Consider the following 15491-nt stretch of genomic DNA (forward strand, 5'->3'; position numbering starts at 1 on the left):
CTTTAAATGTAAGCTTTTATGATTTCATGGATTGCAACAGCACATTTTCTGACATAGTGCTGGAGGAGACCCTGAGTGTTACAACTGGTTAATGTACTCATCTGCTAACCTTAAGAGAGAGGGTTCAAGTCCTTCTAGAGGAAGAAAGGCCTCAAGATGTGTTTCTAAGAAATCAGCATTGTAAAGTGGACTGGGGCAGAGGGAAGGGAGGAGAAGGGAAGAAATTGTGCAACAATGAGTGAATATTAAATAAAAAAAAAGAAAGTGAACAGGAAAAGGGGAAGGAGGAAAACATGCAGCAATGAATGAATGAAAATTCAACTTTTCTGTAAACGTTTGTTAAAATCACAATTTTAAAACAAAAAAAACCTTGTAAAAATTGTTGCTTTTTTTTTATGCTGAATGAACTAACCCAGTCCCACAAGGGCAAATATTGTACAAAGCCATTATTGTAGAATGAGTATAAAGATCCAAGGTGGGGGGTGAGGTGGAAGCAAAGGGATGAGACTATGCAGGGGGAGGCGGGCTTATTATGGAGCTGTACAATTTGATGGGGAGGTGAGGGAAATTAAAAGAATCTTTTAGGAAACAACGTATTTGAGTTTTGTAAATAAACTAGTATAAGAATTAAAAAATGGTTTGTTACTCTTTAGATTTTGGCCTATATATCTGGTAGCTGGTCAAAGTATTAAGTAATTACTTTTTTTTTTAATTTGTAAGTTTACAAACCATGCTGAATTTTCATTCAATAATTTATAGGTATTTTATTTTACAACACTAATTACAGTTGATTAATGTAATCAATGAATTGCAATTGTAGCCAGGAGGGACCAGCCCCTGGGGAAGGGCATCATGCTTGGAAGGGTGGAGGGACAGCACAGGAGAGGAAGACACAGATGAGATGGATACACACAATAAGAAGGGTAATGGGGGTATGTGTGTCAGAATCAATGAGACTGGCTCAGGGCAGGGCAGGCTTCAGAGCTGTTGTATATAGGGTCACTAAGAGTCACATAACAACAACTCAAACCTTTTAAAAAAAAGAAGTAATATAATAAAAATGTTCTGATGCACAATTCTATTCTAACTTATGTGGGAACAGCTATGAACTTGTGCTGACTTGACTGCAACTGTTTTATAGTGCTGGATGATGAATGTTCTAGGCTTGGAAATACTACACATATAGTTATACTGCAATTTTAAGAAATCATTGAGCAAAAAGATGAAGCAGGATTAGCCAATGTTTTTCTCTGTTATACTTAAGTTTCCAAGAGTTGGAGTCTAAATAGCAGCTAACAACAAAATCTCCACAGAACACCCAGAAATCATCTCTTCCCAATGTCGACCGTTACAAATAGAAACTCTGGAAGACATGTTCAAGGCTATATCTTGGCAAGGGGTCCTTGAAATAATTTCCAAATCAAATAGAAAATTTGAGAACCAAAGCAGCTCCTCAAAAATGCTCCCCAGCTGTCACTTATTTCAAAGAAACCTCCTTGTCTAATCTGCTTTTATAACTTACTTAACATATGAAATCAGCTGTGGTGGCATCGTCTGTATGAAGTTGCACTGCTACCCTGAAGACGGTATCTCTCTGGTGGTCTGAATCTACCAGTAGCTCGTTGGGCAAAAGAGATACAATCTTCTAGGTGACTTTTCAGCATCAGAAAACCCTCTGGAGGGTCAGTTATGTGTCACCTCCAACTTGACAGCAATGTGACATATTAATAATAATACAAGGAGGTAATTTTCAATATGTGCTATTTAGTTAACAAAACATTTAGGTAGTATTTATTATTACCAAACACTGTTATAGACACAGGAAAAATATTTAAAAGTGGAATCCTGAAAACAACTCTATTATGTAACAGTAGTAACTCATTTTACAGATGAGGGCATGAAGCTACATAGAGACCAAGTAACTTTTGTTTTTTAAAATTCCGATTTACAAAGTTTGAATATAATATTTTTCACAAAAGATCCTTCCCGATTTCTTCACCCCATCCACCCATTATTTTATGCAACCCTATGATTAACACCCTATTCCCCCCATCCTCACCCTCACACTCATTCGACAATGATGGTTTTATACAGTATTTGTCCTTGTGGGACTGAGTTAGTTCACTCAGCATAAAGCTCTCCAGTCCTTTCCAAGTTAGATAGTAATTTACAAAATCATTGCTCCTGCGTGCTGTGCACGCAGTATTCCATTGTATGCCTGTACCACAACTTCTCAATTCACTAATTTGTGGTTGGACATCTGGGCTGTTTCCATGTTCCTGCGATGGTAAATAAGTAATAAGGCTCATTAAAAGGTGAAGTTCATACCCAAGTCCATGCTTTGAAATGCTACACTCACTGTGCTTACCTGTTGGGCAACAGATTGGAGAAGGTGGCCTTCAGTAAGAAAATACGGGCATCCACTTGCCTCCATGAGTCATTCTATAACAGCCCCAGTGAAAAAGATTGATTGCTGAAAATCCTCCCAGGAGGACTATGTGATTATAATTTTGTTGTTGTTGTTTTAAAAAGATTGATTCTCATTTGGTAATATGCTATTCTAGTGAATATGAAGCAGGTAAGTTACACCCAGGTCTCTGAGGTTACAAAAGGTAAATCTACTACTACCTCTACTACTACTACCGTATATCTAAGCTCAACAACTCAGCTCATTGCCATTAAGTCACAATCAATTAATATTCATGCCTCCAGCTGGTTCTGAGTTTCTAAATTACTGATTGTTCTCCCTGGGAGGGCAGGCGGATTCAAACCACCAGAGAGGTGCAGCCTTTGAATTAGCAGCCCAACGCCCTACGAACTATGCCACCAGGGCTCCCTCACACATCTGAAAGTATTTCTCAATTGAGAGTGGCACTTGAGATTCACCTTGAGAATCAGTTAAAGTGCAGAACATAGGTCTCCTCCTATTCCTTCCCCAAAGAGATACACACATGGATTTGCTTTTGCACTGAAGGGTGTTTTAAAATGCACACATAAACCTCCCCTGGTGACCTCATCCTCTCTCCCAGAGCAAGACAGAGGTCTTCTTATAATTTTCAAGGCAAAAAGATCAATTCTATAGTGTTTCTATCTCAGATTTCCTCTCCTCTACACTTCACAAAGACAAATACACACATGATAAGAAATGCTGCAAATTCATACAAAATACCAAACTGCTATTCAATGAATATATAAATGCAATTGACATTCTTTCACAGTCTGAAATCCTCTCTTTACTTTCAGGATATATTACACCATTCTCTTTTTATATAAACATGCCACTTTAAATGCTAATTCAGATGCAACACTCAATTTCTTCTTCTTTTTTTGCTCTTGGGCTCCTAAGAGTCAAAATGACACTGGACTTTCTTTTTGGCCTCAACAATAACTATTTTAAATTCTTCTATAATATTTGGAGAGTAGGAGGGTGTGAGAGTACTAAGAAAATATAATTTTTTTAAAAGCTTATATAAATAGGGTTTGTTTACATGTCCTTTATTTTACTTAAGTTAAGCTTTCTCCTTGCTTCAGGAAATGTTGTCTTCCCCTTCTTGAAAATGTCATAAATCTAATTCAAATCAGCTGTAAAAACCAAGGTGATTGTCTCTCCTTGCATTCTACAAATGACCTCATTTTACTCAAGCTACTTTTCTCAACAGTCAAAGCAGAATGTTCTTGCTGAAAAGACAGCAAATCTAACTATGTGAATACAAGTCTCCATTTTGGAAAAAAATACACAGATTTATATTCTACTGGGAAAGATAACATAATGAGAAACGCAGAGGGTCAGCAACAGAGAGGAAGATCCTTAATGAGATGGATTCACATAAGGATTGAAACAATGGGCTTGAACATGGCAGGGATTGTAAGGACGGTACAGGATCGTGCAAGGTTCAGATGAGATGTTCACAGGGTCGCAAGGAGTCATAGTCAATTCGATGGCACCTAACAACAATAACAACAACAGACATATCAACTACATTCACATACGTGTATTCATTACACAAAAGGCCACTGCTTATCTTGCCTCAAAATGAGGGATTCTTACCTAAGATATCTCAAATTTATTAATTAATGCATTTAGTTCACTTAATCTATAGTAAAGCAAATCTTAACTATCTCTTCATTCTAACAAAAGGTACAGGTACAGCTCCACAAAGATGCCTCCAGCCACCATCAGCTTCGTCTGCCTTTCTGACAGCTATAAGCATTCTGGTAGTACTCTGTCCCTTTGCTGGCCACTCTCACCATCTATTCTAACCTGGGAGATCATTTCTTACTCCTACCCAAGGGATGTAAAATTAGGAAGAGGTAAAATCATTTATCACATTTCACCACCCTTTTGGGGCACTGATTCACTCGGTCATAGATCAACATGGGTCTCAACGTTGGCTGCTCTGATCGCTGGCCAGCCCCGCAGAGGCATCCCATGAATGTAACCTCCTCTGCTGCTCTGCTGGGCTAAAAAACAGCTAAGGAGGACCCCTATCATTTCACTGACACACTGTAGAAAACTTGAAATAAGACTATCCCAGTAGACACATATTTTGGTAAATCTTAACCACTATCAGAATAATAATGCAAAGAAAGTATAGAGAAAGAAAAAAAGTCTACATTATTCCTATATGCTAATATTGTTGCTAGATCAAGAAAGATAAATAGGCCAAGCAGGCATCTAAATTCCCTCTCCTGTTTGGCTTGCCTAACTTTAATATGTCACGCAATCTCTTAGGGACAGTGGTGGGTGAAACAGCACTATTTTCACCTTCCCAGTGGAAGATCTAGATTCACTTCAAGACCAGTGCATCTCATGCAGGAACACGGCCAATCTATCAGTAGAGACCTGGGGGCTGCTGTGATGCAAAAGATAGACAAGGAAGAAAGGCCTGGAAGTACACTTCTGAAAATCAGCCAGTGGAAACACCGAGTCCCATGGGTCAGCATTGCAAGTGATCATGGGATGGCACAGAACCAGGCAATACTTCCTTCTATTGTATATGAGGCTGTAAGGAGTCAGAGATTAGCTCCATATCAGCCAAAAATAACCACAGCAGCAATCTTTCAGCTTAAAGAGAAGCACTGTTCCAGGTTTCACTTACACACTTGCTGCTTGGGTTCCTCCTGTTGGACACTATTTGGAAAACCTTTATAAAGCTGTGTAGCCACGGAACAGAGAGCTAAGAGACTGTCCAAGTGTCAGTCACACTTTCTGTTAAAATCAAGTGATAATTGCAGCTGCAGGGCTGCATGAAACAACACAGCACTACTGCAAATTACCAGAGTTAGAGGAGACGCCATTTTGCCATTTTAAGTGGCAGGAAGTATCTATTTGCTAGAACTAGATAAGGCAGTTTCCTTTCTCTCTGCATGGAAAAATGTGACAACCACTCAAAGCAAGACTGGAGGAGGTAAAAGATGTGGGAGCGATGTTGCCCCAACCAGTCTCCTACTCCTCTCCCCAGGGTATAAACACAACCAAGGCGCTATAGGGAATTCCATGAAAAATAAAGTACCTCTGTATCCTGGAGAGCGATTTCTTTTTGCAATTAACAAATCACAAAGGGGTCCATGGTTCTTTTCCTACCCAGCCATTCGCTCACAACTCCAAGGTCACATCTTGTAATGATTCTTATTTTACTTCCCTTGTCTGAAAGCACTTTTCAGTCCTGCTGCCTTCCTTAGCCCCTTGGAAATGTCACTTCAGGATGTAACTTTTATATCTGGGTGAAGAATAGGTATGCAAAACTATTATATTTTTATAAATATAGAAAGTGTGTATTTTAAAAAGCCAACAACAAATTTTTAATTTTTTAACAGAGATCATATTCTTGGGCCACATCAAATTTTACCTAAGAAAGATTTTGGCAATGGTCCTTCAGCCATCTAATTACTGTTTTTTATCATGTCAAACTGATGGGAATTAGACATTAACATGTAAAGTATATTCACATTACCCAGTTGTTGCTGTTGTTATGTGTCATTATGTGTCATCAAGTCGACTGCAACCCATAGCAACCCTATGTACAACAGTCCTAAACCCTGCTCAATCCTATGCGAAACTCACTGTCTCTGACACACTGACACCCATTACTCCAGTCACTAAATCAACCCACCTTATAGAGGGTCTTCTTCTCCTGTGCTGTCCCTCCACCCTCCCAAGCATGATGTCCCTCTCCAAGGACTGAAACAACCTTGCAACATGTCCAAAGCATGTCAGACGAAGCTTCAGAATTCTTGCCTCCAAGGAGCAGCCTAGTTTAATCCTCTCCAGATAGAACTTGTTATCCTAGCAGTCCATAGTATATTCAATACACTTCTCAAGCACCACAGCTCAAAGACATCAATTCTCCTTCTGTTATCCCTAGTCATCATTCAGCTTTCTGATACATAGCAAGTAATTGCAAAGATCATGGCTTGTATCAGGTGCACCGTTGTCTTCAAACTGACAACATTGCTCTTCAGTACTTTGGAGAGGTCTCTGACAGCAGACTTTCCCAATAAAATTAGTCTTTTTATTTCCTGGTTGCTGGTACCGAAAGTGTTGATTGTAGAGCCAAGCAAATTGAAGCTGTCAACAATCTCAATCTTTTCACCATCTATGATGCCAATCAGCCCAGCGGTGAGAATCTTTGTTTTCTTGATTTGAGCTTCAATCCATATTGAAGGCTGCAGTCCTTGACCCTCTGCAGCAAGCACTTTAGGTCCTCCTCAGTTTCAGCAAGCAGAATTGTATCATCCGCATAATGCAAGTTGTTGATGAGTCTACCTGCACACCTGATGCCACATTTTTCCTCCTAGAGCCCAGCCTCCCAGATAATCTGTTCTGCATATAGACTGAAAAGACAGGGAGATAGGACACATCCTTGCCACACACCCCTCCCAATTTTGAACCATGCAGTATTTCTTTTGGATGTTCTGATGACTGCCTCCTGGTCTAAGTATAGGTTTCACATGAGCACAATCAAGTGTTCTGGCTCTCCATTCTTCTCAGAGTCAGCTGCAGTTTGTTGGGATCTACACAAGCACAGATAGACATGCATGTTACCTAGAGGCTCACAATTTAGTAAGGGGAGATGGATACTCTCTCTCTCTCTCTCTCATATATATATATTTGGAAGCAGAAGTGGCATCCATTTCCTAAACAAAATGCCTCTAGAAACTCTATGCACTTAGGTAAATGTCGATAGTTGTAGAGGGGCTTCAGGCCTTTTGTTCATAGGGTTGCTATGAGTCATGCTCGACTCAAGGGCAATCAACAGTACGTACACACACGTACACACACGTACACACACACACACACACACACACACGGTATACAAGTACCTACTTGGTATACATTATTGTAAGGCATATCTTTCTGAACACAAAGGATAGTCAAAGTCACTTCTCTTACCAAAAGATCTAATGGCATCAAGTCAATTCTGACTCTTGGCAATCCTCTAGTACTGAGTAGAACTGCTTCCATAAGGTTTTTGTGGCTTTAAATCTTTACAGGAGCAGACTAAAACTCCCCAAGGTGCAGCTGGTGAATTCAAACAGCTGATCTTTTGGTTAGCAACTTAATGCTTAGTCCACAGTATCAACAAGGTTCCCCCACATCTCTTGAAAGAGCTAAAATCACTACAACTAGATAGGGAAATCATGGTTGGAAATGTGGAGGGTCAGCAAAAGAGATGAGGACCTTCACCCAGATGGACTGACACAGGGACTGCTGAAATGGGCTTGAATATGTCGAAAATTGTAAGGATGACACAAGATAAAACAGGATTGAGATCTATTCATAAGGTGCCAAGAGTCATGCTTAATGGCACTTATCAAAAACAATAGTAGATAGATTCTTCTAAATCAGGGACAATAGAAAGTCCTAGGTAAAAAGGAGAAAAAAACGTAGAACAAATCTCCAATTCTTAAAAAGTGCCCAGGCTTTTTAGACCCACAGAAACTAGACGAATCTCGAGACTATTGTCCTAAAATACTCTTTGCAATTGGAACTTGGTGGTCACCACCTTTCATTCAAATAAAAGACTGGCTTATCACAGTATCTTTCATGAATACCATGATCCCTTAAGTAATCAAGTATATGAGATCAAACATTCAACATCAAGGATATGAGACTAAACAGTCAGTTGTTGTCATTGTTAGATGCCATTGAGCCAAGTACGACTCATAGTGACACTATGAACAAAAGATCTGAACCCAGTTCTGTTCTGCACCATCCTCTTATTTCCTGCTACACAAGAGCCCATTGCAGCAGTCACTTTGTCAATCCATCTGGTTGAAGGTCTTCCTCTCCTTCACCAACCCTCCACCCTTCCCAACATTATGTTCCTCTCTAAGAAATAGCACACCCTAGCAACATGTCCAAAGCATGTGAGGTGAAGTCTCATCATTCTTGCCTCCCAAGAACTCTCTGGCTATACTTTCTCCAAGACATTATCTGTTGGTTCTCTTGGCCATCCATGGGCTGTTTAGTGCTCTTCTCCAACACCAAAGCTCAAAGGTGTCAATTCTTTTTCTGTCATCCTTATTCATTATCCAGGTCTCGGATGCACAGCTAGTAATAGGAAAGTCTTCAACCTGAATCAGATACACCTTAGTCCTCAAACAGACATCACTACTTCTCAATAATTTGGAAAGGTCCCGAACTGCAGATTTTCCCAGTGCAATGTGTCTCCTTATTTCCTGAATGCTTGTAGCAAGGTTGTTAATTGTGGATCCAAGCAAGATGAAGCTGCTGACAGTTGCAATCTCCTCTCCATCTACCATGATGCTGCCTATCAGTCCAGTGATAAGAGTCCTCCTTTTCCTAACACTGATTTACAATCCATACTGAAAACTGCATTCCTTGATCTTCTGCAATAAGTGCTTCAAGTCCTCCTCACTTTCAGCTAGCAAGGTTGTATCATCTGCATAATGCAGGCTATTGATGAGTCTCCCTCCAGTCCTGATGCCACACTCCTCTTCTAAATTGTACTTGAAGTTCTGGTAGTTCCTTATCTATGTATTGTTCTAGCTGTTTTAGAATGTTCTTCAGCAGTATGTTGCTTTAATGAAGTATTAATTATATTGTTCGATAATTTCTACATTCAGTTGGATCACCTATCTTGAGAATGTGAACAAATATGGACCTCTTCCAATTCATTGGGCAGACATAAAACTCCATGTGAAATCCCCCCTCACTCTGCGTATAAGTAACTTTTATACTAACTTTGCTTCTCCTGCATATTTTTTACTTTGCTGTAAAAGTTTGTTATGTAGAAACATCTTAGTGTTCTGCAAATTTAAATTTCATGTAAACATGATCTTGTATCTAGAATTTGTTTTTACCTCTTTCTCAACAGTATGTTTTAATTCTACCTTACACCGGTCACTCTGCTTCCTTCATTTTATCTCTTAGACAGTATTTCACTGCATGATCGGATCTTAATGGACTTAAAGAAATACAAGTTCTGAGAGGTAACTGAGAGGAAAAGGGGGCAAAGTACTGGAAGAATCAGGGACCCAGAGTTTGTTGGAAGGCTACCTGTTAAAAAGTTAGGATTGTTAAAAATGGAGGAAGGAGAGAAATAGCTGAAATCCAAGAATGCAAGGACCTGGAGTGTCTGAAAGAAAGCAGAACAACAGTAGGAGAGCTTCAGGAAAATTGATCTGGTCACTTGGAGTCATTGGTTATTTAGTGGTATCTTGCCTGGTGAGCATTTTCCTTGATTCCACTTGTCTGCTGTTCTTTGTACAATTGCATGGGCGGGGGGGGGGGCGCGTGTTGGGGGGTGTAGGTCACAATCGCCTAATTACTGCTTCAGCAACCATTTAAAACATACATGAAACACCATCACCTTGTCAAAGTGATCATAAACTACAAATTAGCAGGCTCTGAAAATTTTCTTCTAGACAAAATACAGATTACTTTTCTACACTCCAGGAGTGTTGAAAGCACAGTACATAATGCCTCAGGCTGATAAAATTCAAAGGTCCACAGTTCTAATTTACCTGCAGCTGCAGGAATCAAAGATAGTTCGTCTCCTCCCATAAAGATTTACAGCCTCAAAACTCTGACGGAAGGTTGTTATGTGTCAGAACTGACTTGACGGCAGCATGACAAGATTCTCAGTTTTTAAATTAATTACTGGAACAATTAAAAGCAAATTTGTTTTGTGATTTTGTGAAAGCTTTAACATTTGTCTTTTCTGACTTAGCACACCTCAAACCTACTTTTTAATGGTTTTTTTAAAATATTCTGATAAATACATAAGTTTTCACAACAATGTGTGTGTGTGTGTGTGTGTGTGTGTGTGTGTGTGTGTGTCCCCTAGTGGCAAGAAGTTGTGCTGTAATCCCAAAGGCATGCAGTTTGAGACCACTAGCTGCTCTATGGGAGGTAGACCATCTCTTATGTTATTAACTGTGTCTTAAAACCTGTCAGAGTGTAAGCTATGGGTCAGTTCTGACTCAATAGTACACGACAACAAAATACACATATATTTAATACTGTCTTTAAGAAAATTGTGAAGCAGCAGATGTAAAGCAATGAGGGGTCTTTTTGTAAAAGTATGGCCTTCCAGGAGGACATTGTTGTGCAATTAAAGACTATACAAGACAGTCTATATACTGGCCCACTGTCAACATGGTAAACAACAGTGAGACCAAATCCTCTATGTCTCTGGGGAGTAGTAGAAGACTAGAAGACTATTTGAAAGTAATAAGGGAAGCATTCATACAGTAAATAAACTGAATAAATGTTATGAAGTGTAGCAGTCAGGTACCATTATATTGCTAACCAGTACCCAATAAAGACACATTTGTGCCCCTCTTCATTATTTGAAAAAAAAAAAATTCCCCCAAGTCATAAAAAAAAAGGTACTGCACTAGGAGAATAATTACAGGCCGATATTTACTGAAGATGCAGAGTTCTTCAGAACCACTGAGTTTCGGAATATCCGGATCAGGCATCAGTACTTCTTTGGGGAATATTTGTATTTAATATAAAATATGATGCTTATTTTCAGTTTGTTTCACTACAAGGTATTGATTTTTGCCCAGAATCCACTAAAAAAGGGATAGATCTATGCTGACACATATACTGTACTTTATTCACATCATTTGATTGACAGACCAATTGATTTTTATTAGGGAGGGGAGTTTGGGTGGCTCATATGTAATTTGTTTCTCTTACTAAATGTTAAAGTGTGAGCTCCAACAAATTTACATCATTCCTTCCTCAGAAACAATTCTCTCCTCTCACATAGAGAAATTTAAGTATATTTCTCTGTGATACAGGTTATCCCATCAACTCATCAACTATCTAGTAAAGTTAACAATTCCTGATTTAGATGAAATTAGCAAATGGCCTCATTGTTGCTGTTAGGCGTCAGTGAGTCTGGTTCATCTTATCTCAATTCTACATACACCAATCAAAACACTACCCAATCCTATTCCATCTTCACAATCTCTATTTTGCTTAAGACCACTGTTGAATTCACTCTGTCAATTCATCTTACTGAGAGTTATCCTGCTTTATCCAAGCATGGCATCCTTCTCCAAGGATGTGTTCCTCTTGATAACATGTCCAAAGTATGTACGACAAAGAAAAAAAAAGCTCTTAATAATATGAGATTTAATTTTGCTAATGAACAGCATTTTAGCAATAACTTTAAAAGAAACTTGGTAGCACAGTGTGCAACAAGTCAAGCTGCTAAAGGAAAGGTCTGCAGTTCAAATCCACCAGCCACTCTGTGGGAAAAAGATGGTCAATCTCCTCTCACCTTGGAACAAGATGAAAGGCCACAATGAGTTGGAACAGACTGAATGGTAGTGTGTGTGGATTGTTAACAGTAGAATACTAATATCCTAACTCTGAAATAGAACACAACAAGTAACAATTACTATAAAAAAAGGAAGCATTACTTAGCATTCACTTGGGTTCTCAAACTTTCAAGATAAATAGGATGTCCGTAAAGACAAAGAAAAAAGAGAAAGGGCCCTACTTTTTTTTTTTTTAATAAGTGTGCTTGATGTAATTTTATTCCTGTTTTTCTTGTTTCTTATTTCTCATATGATGGAAAGAGTCAACAAGTTTGGACTTTTCTGAGTTGAGGCCAAAGAGTTCTAATCGCAATTTAAAAGGGAAATTTTCAATTCCAAAAGCATTTTTTATGACAAACAACTAGACCCATAAATCCCAATGCTCAAAGATGTAAGTTTGTAGTTTACACTAGAGTGCCGATTTATATAGGCACATTCTGGAACAATGGCCCAATGTCCTTCTCGTAACCCAAGGTTGTATAATAAGCAGGAAGCAAAGGATTTAGGATAGAAATTTGCAAGGTTGAAAATTTCATTCATACTCTGGCTTCTAAATGGCAACTGAAATTTTGCAGTATTTAGCAATAAAAGAAATCCTACATTGCAATAGCTACCATCTACATTTCTAATCTCCCAAACTCAAACTTGCATAAGCTTATTACAAACATTATACTTATTATTAAGTAAACACACACTATTCCACCCCTTAACTTTAATATAAATCAGAAATAAAATTAAAATATTTCTAGGCCAACCCTTAGAAAAAGTACTAGTTAATAGCAAATTATCCTAATATTAAAGAAATATTTGGGTCAGCTAGCTTCATTCTGCAATTGACTAATGGAAAATAGAGAAGAAGAAAAAAAAACCCCAACCCTATGTTTTATTTATCATTCACCTTAGAGTTGAAACATACTATAAAGAAATAAAGTCAAAGTTCACAAATCTATTTTAATCATACAATGGAATTACATAAATCACCTCATTAATATTTGGATCTAACAGTAAAATGTTGAGATGGTATAAGATTTTTATTGATTAAAATGCAACTGAATAGACTTTATTCTACTTAAAATCTATAATTTACATAAAACCTATGATTATGACAAGAGTCCAGAATGAAGGTTGCATAGTGGAGTGTACTGGCTGGGGGGTCAGGGGGAGGGTTTGCACACCATTGAAAGAATTTTTCTTTTACTTTTCAAAGAGAAGAGTGAACTGGGGAGGAGGGGTGGGCAGGGAGAAAAGTGCAACAATGAATGAATGGAAATCCAAAATCTCTGTAAATGTTCATTAAAATTAATAAAATTTTAAAAAATCATAAATTTATATAACATAGCGAAAAGCAATAATTTCTGATTCATACCAATGTATACTATCAGCAGAGGAAGTAACATTTTTGTATGATTATATATAATAGAATTATGTTTAAGAATGTAAAATCATTACAGGAATAAATATGAATTTTGGTGTCTAATGCCTTTAAGGAAGAAATCCTAGAAACTATTTTTAAATAATTAAAATAAATTTTATAAAAAACCCATAAGTTTCTTAACTCAGGTTCTTATCATTAGTATTCTGCTTGCCACAAAAGGCTTACAAGTTAAAGAATAACCACATTATCAAGCATACAAAAAAAACCCAAAACAAACAAACCACCAAGGAAACAAAATGATACTACTTACAAACTTCCTCTTCTGGGGAGACTCAGCTCTTTCTGGAAAAGAAAAACACATATGCATGTATGAAATACTATATTAGCCTTAGACTCCTAGGACATCAAGTGCACACCATTAAACAGAAATCAGCTTTCAGTATGTTTGATTTGACACTTTCTAGACTGAAAAGATTTTAATGTCATCATTTCCAGTTGGATGTCTCCTTCACTATTTAATGTATGTTTAAGGTATGAACAGTATTTCTCTGAATTCCAGAGCCAAAAAGGCTATCAGTAGTTCTACAGTAAAATACTGAGCTCTAAACTTGAACACTATTTTCTTTCTTTCTTTTTATTTTTTACTATAAAGTATTGATAACTCTATTGATAGCTCTAATGCTCTATAGGGAGCTCTGGTGGTCTAGCTGCAAGAAGCTGTCCTATAATACCGAAGGCACATGATTCAAATCCACCAGCCAGTCCGTGGGAGAAGGATGAGCAATCTCCTCTCATGCATTTGACTGTCTCTGAAAACCCACCGTAGGGGCAGCTATGGGTCAATTCCAACTCAATGGTACACGCACCAGTGTGCACATTCACACGTGTGCACACACCCCCCCACCCCCCATAACACAGCATAGAGAAATCTAAGGAACCAAAGAACTTATCCAACAGCAACAGTAAGAGAATTTCTACAGGGTCATGGTTAAACAAAAGACTGTAAGAATGATCTAATCATAATTTTTATCTCCAATGAAGAAATGAATAAATAACACCATGCATATAAACTATTATATTCTATTTTTAAAAATGAAAAAAATGTAAAACACTTCCTTTCAATATGATCTCTGCAAACATGTATTACTATTATTATTACTTATGGTATTTCAAGGTAGGCTAATGAAGCCAGCAAGGGTAATAAGGCAGTAACAACAATTAGTAGAGTGCTTTAGAAACATACGGGGTAAATGAAAATGATAAATGCTCTATGAGCTGCATTGACACATGGTGGTACAGGCCCAGGGATGTTTCATTCTGTCCTATATCAGGTCATCATGAGTCAGAGCTGACTCAAGAGCAGCAGTTAGTTTTAAAAGGGTGCTTTCATTGTTGTCGTTAGATACTGTCAAGATACCTCCTACTCAAAGCGACCCTCTGTAAAACAGAAGAGAACGCCGTCCTCTCGATGCTCACAATATTGTGCCCATTTCTGGAGCCAGTGTGAAAATCTTCCCCACTGAAGGTCTTTCTCTATTTCACTGAAATTGTATTTTTTCTATATTCTTCTGCAGGGACTGAGCCCTGATATGTGCCTAAGTATATGGGACAAAGTTTCATCATCCTTGCTTCTACTGAGCAGTTTAAGCTATTCCAAGACAAATTTCTTTGTTCTTTTGGCAGTCTATGGCATATTTGATACTCTTTTCCAACAATGGAAAACATTTTTATCCCCCTAAAGCAGTCCTTGTGGTGCAGTGGTGAAAGAATTCAGCCCTGAACAAAAGGCAAGGGGTTCGAATTCTCCAGCCATTCTAAGAGAGAGAGACGAGGCTGTTTCTATAAAGATATACAACCTCAGAAAACTGATGGACAGTTTCATTCTGTTCTGCAGAGTCACTAGGGAAAACAAATAAATCAGCCAGCCAGCCTAGCAAACAAGAGAAGCAAACAAATAAACAAAGATAAATTCATTTTTACTTCCACCCACTTGTAAATGTTTCAGTATCAGTATACTTCAAAATGACTATTTGGTAGCAATAATTACAGAATAGGAAGCAATGAGTCATTGAGACTCTGAACCCTAAATGAGTATTACAAATTCAGAAACATCAGGCTAAGGTTGGTTATTTGTTCCCATAATTCCTATTTCTTTTTTGCCTTTGGGAGTTCGAGCATTATCTTTTGAAAGTTGTTTCCCCTGCAGGTTTCCATTCACCTTTCCTGTCCCCTATTTTTATTGTATCCTTAAATATCTGTGTACAGCAGCCCCTTACTTCTAAACAGTTCAATTTACCTCAGTACAGCTTATAGA

At 38.0% G+C, this 15491-nt stretch overlaps 1 protein-coding gene across 1 annotated transcript in view; it reads right to left on the reverse strand.

The window, feature by feature from the left end:
• The window catches only part of MAST4 (microtubule associated serine/threonine kinase family member 4), a 978185-nt gene that overhangs the window by 407723 nt on the left and 554971 nt on the right, over positions 1-15491 (reverse strand). Inside the window, exon 4 of the mRNA XM_006902373.1 lies at positions 13488-13519. Coding sequence (XP_006902435.1) covers positions 13488-13519 — 32 coding nt within the window. The remainder of the gene's footprint in view (positions 1-13487; positions 13520-15491) is intronic.

Source organism: Elephantulus edwardii, unplaced genomic scaffold, assembly GCF_000299155.1.
Source record: "Elephantulus edwardii isolate Elephantulus edwardi_28Jun2011 unplaced genomic scaffold, EleEdw1.0 scaffold00400, whole genome shotgun sequence".
Classification (NCBI taxonomy): Eukaryota; Metazoa; Chordata; class Mammalia; order Macroscelidea; family Macroscelididae; genus Elephantulus; species Elephantulus edwardii.